General features: G+C 40.3%; 1 protein-coding gene across 2 annotated transcripts; it reads right to left on the bottom strand.

Annotated features, from left to right (window-relative positions):
- Positions 1–1,812: 1,812 nt before the first annotated feature.
- Positions 1,813–9,248, bottom strand: LOC146617995 (uncharacterized). 2 transcript variants are annotated; one of them, XM_085372551.1, is made up of 12 exons: positions 8,886–9,248; positions 7,705–7,838; positions 4,973–5,082; positions 4,314–4,403; positions 4,170–4,216; positions 3,948–4,078; positions 3,699–3,780; positions 3,478–3,591; positions 3,174–3,263; positions 2,925–2,996; positions 2,664–2,841; positions 1,813–2,581 (listed from the first exon to the last, which is right to left on the bottom strand). In XM_085372551.1, the coding sequence occupies exons 1-12, from the start codon at positions 9,005–9,007 to the stop codon at positions 2,378–2,380; spliced, it is 1,374 nt and encodes a 457-aa protein (XP_085228677.1). In that variant the 5' UTR covers positions 9,008–9,248; the 3' UTR covers positions 1,813–2,377. The 2 variants fall into 2 exon arrangements, with proteins under 2 accessions (XP_085228677.1, XP_085228678.1); XM_085372552.1 differs by lacking the exon at positions 8,886–9,248 and having other exon boundaries at positions 4,973–5,482; positions 7,705–7,769.
- Between the last annotated feature and the right edge of the window lie 1,265 nt (positions 9,249–10,513).

The raw sequence follows: 10,513 nt of genomic DNA, 5'->3' as shown, positions 1-10,513 counted from the left end.
TCCTCTGCAAAAAGAAGAGTTGTGTAATGTTTTTTATTTTTATGCATCATGTGACATAATTTGAGACTGTTGGTTTGTAAATGGTGGGAGTTGCTTTTTTTGTACATACTTATGTCGCTTTAACAAGAAAAAAAAAGAATCTCTTAATTGTTTTGTTGGATTTTTTTCTTTCTACTCCCTGGAGATGTGTGGAACCAATAACCTGTCAGCTGTGTGAAGAAGCTCAATATCAGTCTGTAGGAAGGAAGGAAGGAAGGGTTTAACTCTAAGGAGTCTTCGTAGGTGCTGCTATGGTTCATGAGCTCTTAATGTTGATACAGACAGCTTTCTGTGGGATGTTGCTATTGTACTGGTGGCTCAGAGTTGTTCAGCATCCTAATCATTGAAACACCGTGCTTACATATGCATATTTAGTATGATAACCAAATGCAGTTTGACTTTTCACATTCCATAGTACAGGCAGGCGCAGCTAGTGGAAGTGTGCCTCTTCACTGACATAATGCTTTACATTTATTTGATGCTCCTTCCCGAATTCAGCTGATTGGATTTGACATGTTTTCTGTAGGAAATGATTCATCCATGTCTAAATGTCAGTTGTACAGCAAAAACTGTTGTATAAGTCTGCGACACTATTTTCATATAAAATGTACCGAAATAAAAAGCCACATATCTAATGTTTGCACTCTTGTGTTTTTTCTAACTTGGTCATATTAAAACATGCGTGGCACGGATACGACACCTCATCTGGGTATCCTTTTATTCTGAGCTCGTTCTGGGGCATCCTACACTTCCTCTTCTTTTTTTCTTTTTTAACCTTTGTGGGTTTATAAGTCTTTATTTTGCGTTTTACTGGACAATGGGACAAGACATGGTTGTCAAATAGTCAATATTTCAGTTTTTGTTCAACTAAAACGGAGCTGCGATAGAAAGTTTGGTTTATAGCTTGACTGGGCAGAAAAGAGAATCCGCAGCAGCCTTTCAGAATATTTTTGTTCACGTGGTTTCTGAAACAAAGCAGAAAAAAAAAGAGAAAAAGTTGATATATAAAGTAAAACATGACGACCTGTCCTGTACCCTTAATGGTGAGTGTTGACACCTCAGTACATATCGATAAAGATGTGGTTTGATGACCATTGGAACAGTTACCAGGTTTTTCCAAGGGTAGCTGCATAGGCAGAGACCATCCTCACTCATTTCTGATGCACATTCAGTTATTTTGTTCTATACGCAGCCTAAAACAGTCAGACACCCACCAGTTCAGGGAAAAAAAGCTTCAAGGGTTACTCTTTGTTTCAAGAGTTTAAGAATTAAATTACTTTTGACAAACAAGCACTTGCACCTGAGGTGGGAGGGGCTTATAAAGAATATGTGCAGGAGGAAGGCTTTATCTACAAATATAAATTGTGGCACCCCCAGTACAGTTCTAACTACTGCAAAGTAAGTGGTTGAGAGAAATAAAATATATTTATTTATTACTGGCTGGCTCATGACTTCTCCACACCACTGCATGCATGCCTCTAATTTAGTACTTTTCTTTCACACACACACACACACACACAATGCACTGAGCTGTTTAATTCTCAGGCAAAGTCTCTGTACATGGCAACAGTAAGCATGTATAGTTTATCCCTCAGGTTTCAGTGGAAAGAAACTCCATGAATGTAGAGATTAGGACTGAACCATAACGTGACAACACCTGAGTGAAGGTTAACAGTTGCCAGGCACCCAGAACATAACCACAGAATAAATCCCATCGTAGCAATTATTTTTCAAAATAAGGACCCTTGTGGCGCAACTTGACAGTTTACCCCAATTTTATTTGTGTCCTTTGGAAATTCTATTGCAGACAACATATTTCATTGTCACAACACATTTCAATCTACAATGTACAATAATAAAGGGTTGTAAATAGGTCAGTAGAGATTAAACACAGCTGGGTGTGTTACACAGTTAAAGCAAAACGGTTCGTTTGGAAAAAATAAAACGGTGAGTGGCAAACAACGAGCAGTGTGAATGAGGACAAAGTCCTGACCAGTAAAATATTTACAGATGCTGCGTTTTTAGAGGAAAACGCTGCGTATTCTACTGTCAGAAAGACAAACAAACTCCAATGACAAAATCTTTAAAAAGTACAGCAATGACAATTTAAAACCAGGTTTCATGTTCTTCATATTTTAGTAATTGTTTCTTATATCTTTACAAAAGTTCTGCCTCCCCCTCCCCTCCGTACACCCCACTGCCCACCCTCCTTTGCAGTGTTTCTACAGTTAAGACAAAATCTGTTTAACTTGGAGCGATCAGGCACAGACATATCGTGGCCTATATTAAAAATATAAAAAGGACAGTGAAAAGACAATGCTATCTGGTTTGGACGTTTTTAGTCGCTCATCTCCATGTCTTCCTGGTGGTGATCATCTCCATTCAGTTTGGACTTTTTGGGGATTTGACCCTCAGATCTCTCCATCTCCTCCTGGCTTTTCGGGGACGAGATTGAGTCAGAGTCGCTCTTCCTCTCGTCCTCCTCCTCCTCTCCTTTTTCGCTGTCATAACCCTGCTCCTCCTCATCGTAGTCCCGAGTCACCTGTGCCGCATTTAATCACGTTAATGACGAGCAGAGTAATGCATCCAGCCACCTGTCTCTAAACAGTGCCTGCTCTACATACCTTAACATCTCCTTTCTCGCTGTCGGACTTGCGGTCCCGATCTCGTTCTTTGTCTTTGCTCTTTTTTTTCTTACTGTTGGAGCGTTCGCGTTCGTCTCTGCTGCGGTCCCTGTCCTCCCTTCTGTCTCGGTCCCTTTCCTTCTCACGGTCCTTGTCCTTCTTTTTTTCTTTCTTGTGGCTGTAAAGAGAACAAAAATATTTTTAAACTGTGGCACTCAAAATTAAATAAACTTCATTGTACATCAGATGGAGAAAGCTCACCGTCTGGGGGACGGAGACCTGGAGACCCTTCTCTTAGGGGAGCGAGAAGCACTGCGACTTCGCCTGTGTCTCCTGAGACACACAAAGGAGTAAAAATAAGTAACATTCATAAAAACATCCTCATCATTTATTCAGGACTTACTTGATTTTCTGCTGTCTATAGAAGAGTAAGAGCTTCTGGTCTTTCACACTGTAAATTGGCTCACCTGCATTTCATCATATTATCACACCGTATTCAAGACTACTCACCGATTAATGCTCCGAGACCTCCTGGCGCTGCTGTAGCTTTTGGGGGGAGTCTTGGATCTTTTCTTGGACTTCTCCTCCTTCCTCCTGTCTCTGTACGAGATGAAAGCAAACAAAAACATTACCAAACATTTTCATGCCTGAAAAGTCTCAAAACCTGGAGCTGCCCACTGCCAACGTTAAAAACTAAAGCTCAAAAATATTTTTGACAAATTTCAATTTTGAAATGATCAACCTCTGGTCTCCAAACACACTTTGAATGAAATGAAACACAGGAGCCATTTTGCTCCTCAGGATAACAGCTGACCTAGATCTACTGCGACGGCTTCGATCCCGGGAGTAGGACCTCCTCTTCCGTGGGCTCTTGGACCTCCTCCTGCTCCTTGAATGAGACCTACGCCGAGATCTGCTCTTCGAACGTCTGCTCAAAATAAGCAGCAGCACATTTACAAACAATTAATATTCAAAAATATACTAATTATGAAACTAAAAAGGCTTCACCCGACATTGCCGTAGACGCATCTTTACCTGTGTCTTGAACGAGATCTGGTTCGTCTACGCCGTGAACGCGAACGGGAGCGGGAATGTTTGCGCTTGTCATCTTTCTTACCTGCAACAGTAAAGACAAAGTTATACATGTATTATACATTTACTTACTGCTCTCTAAACATCAATAAACAGGTAAACTGAGAAGTAATTTCCGATAACACGTAATCTATATGAAGCAAGTATTTCTGGTACAGTTATATTTGAAGCGTGCTTTGAAACCGCGCTCACTTCCTGGTTCAATAGCTGCAGAAATAAGAGACTGGGCCTCTCGGACTCTCTTCATGGCCTCTTCAATCTCCTTATTCGATGCATCAGCCTTCAGCCCTGGACTCAAGTTCAATCCAGCTGCAAGGTTCAATCTGCAAATGGCATCAATTATTTAGACACTGCTCAAATAAATATGTATGCTGACTGGACTGCACAACCCGTCTGTGTCTGCACTTTTCTTACTTGGGATCCATGGATTGCATGAGCTTCAGGAAATCTGCGGAAAGAGCCTGGAAAGAAAGGAAGACAAGGATATTACTATGATTTTAAGAACTAAGAACTTTTTTCTTGAACTTAAACGGCGCTATGAAGGTAACTGATCCTCACCTGGGGGTTCATGTTCGGTCCGGGCATTCCCATAGCAGCCATCTGCTCAATGCTAGGAGCTCCAAGACCGCCAAATGGTGTCGCTCCCATCTGAAATGTGGAGCATAGACACTAGAATATATTGTAGAGGTAAAAAGCATAGCACGCTTTATTTATGTAACGTTTTGGAGGGGGGATTTTTTTTTAATAGGATACTTTCAGATGTACTGTTTTTGTTATTTTCAGATAATTGTGCTTTAGAAAGAAGAGGGGTGCTTGCAAATGGGCCTAAGGCTTTGTGATGGATCAGAGAAAAGTGTGTTCAGCAGGCTCCAAGCACCTGCTAGTCAAAATCTGTGGTCCAGTAGCTAAATCTGATCAAATAGTAGCATTGCTAACTCTGAACCACCAGCAGCTTGCTTAGTTTGAATGAATTACTGTGCTTTTAGACATAAATGTTACCAAATATCCCCACCAAGACGAAAAAAAGCCTGCTGTGTGTTTGTTTATTGCAATAAGGGAGATTCATGCCCTTTTCCAAGTTAAATTTTGATTGATGGCTGCAGAGAAGGTAGGAGCAGTTTTAGAAAATCATCAACATCTAAAATATCTTTTTCCCCTGATCAAATAACAGTTAAATATTATTGTATGATATGTTATGTGAAAATGTAAAAACTCACAGATGCCAGAGGATTCGGTGTCGGAAGAAGGCCTCCACCGGGCATCATTCCTGCCACAGCATTGGCTGGAGCCAACAGCGACATAGCTTTAGATTCATCGGGAATGACTCCTGGAGGAAAAACCAAGAACATCTCAGTACATCTTCAAAGACGACGTCGACAACACTCAGACAAGACTTGCAGACAAGCCACCTCAGTCTAACTACACTGTAGTAAAAGAATGAAAAACAAAAATCCACTTTTTTGTCTTGTCTGTAAATCTTGATCCCTGACTTTTGTTGTTGTTGTTGTTGCTGTTTTGCTTTGTTGTGAATATGATTGTAGGATTAGCAGCTATAAGTTTCAAAGTCACAATACACACTGTGGTCAACACTGCCAAGATTTTATCACCTGTACTTGTTTTTTAAGTCATGAACCAAACGTAAGCAAGCACAGCCAGTTGTCCCGTGGGATGTGCTCTCAACTTTCATTAGATGTTTTATGAACAAGCGACTCGCGCCGGCTGCTTCGCTATAAAGCACACAAAAACATTGAGATACAGAAAACAAAGTTCATGATTTGGGTGTAGACACAAGGGTACATTTCAACATCACTTACCATTACCAATACAAAAAACAGAAAAGGCTTACTCATTTGACCTTTTCTAGCCTTTTTCTGGTGGGTTCTCTCTCTTTTTGTTTTTTTTATACAACCCCACCACAAAAAACACTTAACAACCAGGTAAAGTACTGCTAATCAAATACAGTACTGACAGGTTTTAGCCAACAGTATGTCACAAAAAATATAGTAAATAAACAATAATCTACACTGAACAATTACAGGCTATTGGCAGCAAAGGTAGTGATAAGAAAAATATTCCCAAAGCTGAAGAGAACCAAATGGTAAAAATGACAGAAAAAAAAATCTCATGAGATGATCATCCATGGCTGTGCAATCTGAAAACAGGCTATTTTTTAATCTGACATGTTTCTTTACATTATGAAGGGAGGAGAGAGGGAGGGAGGGAGAGAGGGAGAGAGAGAGAGAGAGGGGGGAGACATGCACCCACGCACACCCACGCACACAACAGAAAGGACACTTGAGAAACAGGATAAGGCTGCAGAAGACAAAACTGTTGGTGGCATTTTCAGCGGGGCCTGGTAAATAGGGCTGGCTGAACCAGGAAAAAGAACTGTAAAACACAACAACAAAAGAAACACCACTGTTAAACTTGAGATTCACTCAACTCGTTCAGAGTCATGTTTGGAGAGGGTCAATTAAAAAAATTAAGTTAATAAAAATGCATTTTTACGGCAACATCAAGAGGCTTAAAACCATAATTATCTCTTGTGTTAGTGAAAGTTTTGGAATGCAAATTTACAGTAATACAGTAATTTATAGTAATAACAGTAATACAAGGCTTTGGAAAATAAAGCAAGTAAATGCCGAGGGCAGTTTCTGTGCTTATTATGACCAAAAGCCAAATCAGAATTAACTGCCACAACACCCGCTGGCCAAAACTCAGATGATGGCAAACACCTTCAAAAATCTAGTCTAGCATGCACAGCTGATTAGTTCTTCTATTTGGCATGCTTTGTGCTGGTGTAGGGATGTCCCGAACATTTTCTCTTCTTTTATTGGTTTAAAGTCTGATTAGTGTTAACAAAAGGAAACAGACCCAAATCTTGATCCAGTATTCATATTTTCCCTCTAATGTAGCTGTGTGATACGTTTCCAGCTAAAGAAATTTACATTAAAAAAAAGAAAAAAAAAGTCAGTTCAGTTTGGAGACTTGTGTGCGTGTTTGAAGGGGATGGATTCAACATCCACACAGGTGTTTTCTCTTATTAGGCTGATCAGACCAGTTTTCAGGAGCTTCACCCTGACTCTTTTCCTGGTTTTCTTGCACCTACTGGACTAGAGTTTGCGATCCAACCATCACAGCCCAACCCAAGCCGATCCTAAAAACATGATCAAATCAACCAATAACCGAAACACCTATGTGTATGTGCAGAGCATTTACTGCTATGTCACTGTGGATCTGATGGCTTTCACAGTATCTAAGACAACATTAAAACACATTGCTGCCGAATTTCAATTCGCAGAAGGTTAAAATATAAACAGAGGATCAGAAATGGTTCCGATATGTTTGGATTGCCTTGACACTATTCTACTTGCTCGGGGTATCCCTTGTTTGGTGAATGCCTACTACATGACACACATTGTATCTGAGAATATAAAAAATCCTTTCAACATGTGAGGACATTAGAGTTCCCTGCACCCTCCCAAATCCCCTAATTTGATTAAGCAGTTGTGAGGCTATTTTTTTCTTTTTTCAAAAAAGATGCCTTGAACAGAGAGAAAAAAAAGTTAATATTTTACTGCAGAACAAGAGAGAGAAGGGGCTTGCGATTGGTGCCATTATTTTTTCTAATCTCCTGATGGCATCAGAGGACCACTTTCAGCCAGCAAGGAAGGGGCTCTCTGCAAATGACTTGTCCACTATGAAAACCACAACACAAATAACAGAGAGAGAAGTTTACAGCTAGATTGTAAGACACAGACACAAATGTACATTTCCCTTTTACATACCTAGAAATGCCAAGCACTGAAAAGCTTAGCTGCTTTCTCATGGCAGTAGGAAAAACAGAAACCTCAATGTCTCTAGTGTTTGCAAGTCTAACAAATACACCTACGCATTATGACGTACGTTCAGAGATGACCACAGCCAAAGGAATAAAACAGATACCCACCTTCAGCGAAAGGGACCACGATCAAGGCTCTGTCCACGAAGACTGTGTTCGTCAGGTGTTGGGAAACTCCCACGGACTCAGCCTCAAGGAATTTTACAAAACAGACACGTGAAGTCACAGGCAAGGGAGAGTCACTGGAAGAAAATACAGATAGGTTGTGCAAAGAATACAAACAAGGGGAGACAACATGCCTTCTTCATACTCAGTCTGTGTCCACAGGGACAAGAAAGCACAGGAGTGACTCTTGTTCCCTGCATCCTCTGCATAGTACAACACAGTATCATCCAGAGGTGACACACAACCTTTTTCTTCAGCCATTTCTGATCCTGTTGCACTCCTTAGCACCACAGTATGAGGATAAAACTCAATACTGGTATAAAACTGGCGGCGATCAAACTTTCAAACAGTTACTAAATTGTTACAACTACATCTACCCGGAAAATCACCACCTTGATTATTTCATACCTGTCCAGTAGCCACGTGTAATTCAACAGAGAAAACACAACACAGAGAGAATTAAGGTAAGAAAACACTGTGCAGTGTGTACTGTAGCTCATTATTGTCCACTGTGGATCTAAACAAAGCATGCACCTAAGGAAATATTCCAATTTAGCTCAACCAGGCGTGTAACCAAATGTCCCACTGCTCATTAAGAGTCATAATTAGTTGTTCTTTTGCACTGTCGCTGGTTTAGGATGCTAATCAACAGCTCATTTTATACGAAAAGCTGCCACATAAGTCCCACTTGAAATCAAAATAATTAGGAGCAACTCTGGTGATTATTAAAATTAAGCCATTCATGCTTATTTCTCCCGTGTATATTTTTATGACTTTGTTTTCTGACGGAGAGATTACAGATAACTCGATAAACAGGATGTATAGCTGCCTACCGTGTATGTGTTAGATAACCGACTTACACAAACGATTACCAATTTTTTGATTGCTTAATCGACAAATGTGATAATCGGCAGATGCGTATGGATGAAGAATTGAAGTATTGTTAAATACATGCATATCTAATTTGAAAGAAGCAAGCGTTGCCACGTTCAATAAAGACGCGGGAGCATTAGCACTACCGTGCAGCGAGGCCTGCTCGATGCTGTAGGCCTCAGCAAGAGCCCCGCGTGAGCCGCCATAGATTGTGGAGGATAATTTACCAGTTCATAATTCACAATACTCACTCGGGCGGGAACAGTTTGAGCTCCTCTATGGTTCCGAGGAATCCAAACAGAGTCCTCATTTGTTCGGACGTCGTACTCGGTGAAACGTTTGTCACCTGGATTACGTGCGTGTTGGAATTCATTTTCGCGAGTGCTATAGTCGAGCTAGCTATATGCTAGCAGCGTCCCCGAATCTTAAACAGAAAAGACAAAAACTGTAAACGTTCACAACTACAAAAACATCAGGCGACCACAAAAGCTAGCATCTTCCCCAAAGATAGATGGTGGCTGTTTTTTTTGTTTTGTTTTTGGGGTTTTTTTTTCCTCCGGACAGCCCTACAATAGTGAGCACAGAACAACAATGCCACTGCCCAAACTGTCGTGAGGTTGCTTTGGATACTTCAGGTACTGTTTGTAGAATCGTACTTAAGAATTTTTCCTCCATATACAGTCGTCACAGGGTCAAAAATATATGCCGTACGTTTGATCTTTTCAAGAGATGGAGTAAAATTATATTGATCATAGTGGACTGCACTGTGTTACTAATAAAATCCTGGCACTTTGGTTTTGAAGGTGGAATCTAAGGTAGTGCACACAAATGTATTGATGCCTATCTCGAAATTAAACATTTTGAGGTAATTCTCAAAGTCTGTTGTGCTTTAATGTGATATATAAATAAACTTGACTAATGTTCTGTAAAATAAACGAAATAGTGTTTCATAAAGCTGAAACGAGAAATGCACTGGAGAGTAAATAGCTCTATTTTTTCCTACACCACATAAAGGCAACACGAGTCGGAATACGGCTGAAACCAGGTGGGTGTGTTTAAGGTTGTGTCACATGATTCTGTTGCTAGGCTGTTAGCTGGTGGCTTCTCCATCTGATGTTAGTGCAGTCTATTACCTCCTTACCCTAAACTATGCTATTATACACAAATCGTTTTCAGGCGACAGCGATTTGCGCATATACAGCGAAAATTTTAACAAGCAAACCCTGATTAATTCTCTTGATGTGTGTGCTGGAAAATCATCGCTGTAGTGGCTACTCAACGACCCACATCTAGGCACGTTGCTGGCTAGCTTAGCACCCGTTTTAGGCGGGATGTCAACAGGTTTCCGTAGTGTTAGTCTTAGTTTTATCTTTCAAAACGTGAGGAGGCAATTTAGTAAATGAGACAGAAGCTGCCACTTAAACCGAGGAGATCTCAGGACAGCTTACTCCCTGGATAAGCTGATATGGTTGAACCACAGAGATCAAGAACATGAGACAGGCAAGTGGATGCACTTCTGTGTTTTATTTTGTATCATTGGAGTTAGAGTTGGTGTTTACATTGAATATAATCACTGTTTGCCCAACAACAATATTTAATTTGATTTATTTTCTTTATGTAATGCACTGATCCAAAGAATAACATGTTAAAATCAAGACACTCGCATAGATGAGCACAGAATTACTAGCCCCTATATGAAAGATTTTGCCTTTTTAAGTATTTCCTAAGTGCTGTTAAACAGGACAAGGAATGTTTAGCAGATTTTCCAAGCACCCTAGTTTTATTTGGGATGTCTACATGATCTTACTTTAACAAACAACTACCGGGGTCAAAATTAATAGCTCCTTTGATGATAATAGTCTTTTTTTTGGTGGTAATA

Source organism: Diplotaxodon limnothrissa, linkage group LG15, assembly GCF_057381915.1.
Source record: "Diplotaxodon limnothrissa isolate DT_005_m linkage group LG15, D_limnothrissa_male_GT1.1, whole genome shotgun sequence".
Lineage (NCBI taxonomy): Eukaryota > Metazoa > Chordata > Actinopteri > Cichliformes > Cichlidae > Diplotaxodon > Diplotaxodon limnothrissa.
The sequence above is the reverse complement of the archived record's forward strand: the minus strand, read 5'-3'. Positions and strand labels throughout refer to the sequence as shown.

What these genes read in the sequence shown, in the direction of transcription:
- LOC146617995 (XM_085372551.1), bottom strand. Translation starts at nt 9,007, where the DNA reads ATGAATTCCAACACGCACGTAATCCAGGTGACAAACGTTTCACCGAGT. An exon ending in CGTGGTCCCTTTCGCTGAAG is followed by an intron (nt 5,083 to 7,704) that starts GTGGGTATCTGT and finishes TTTTTCCTCCAG; the next exon opens with GAGTCATTCCCGATGAATCT. An exon ending in AGGTCTCGGAGCATTAATCG is followed by an intron (nt 2,997 to 3,173) that starts GTGAGTAGTCTT and finishes TGTGTGTCTCAG; the next exon opens with GAGACACAGGCGAAGTCGCA.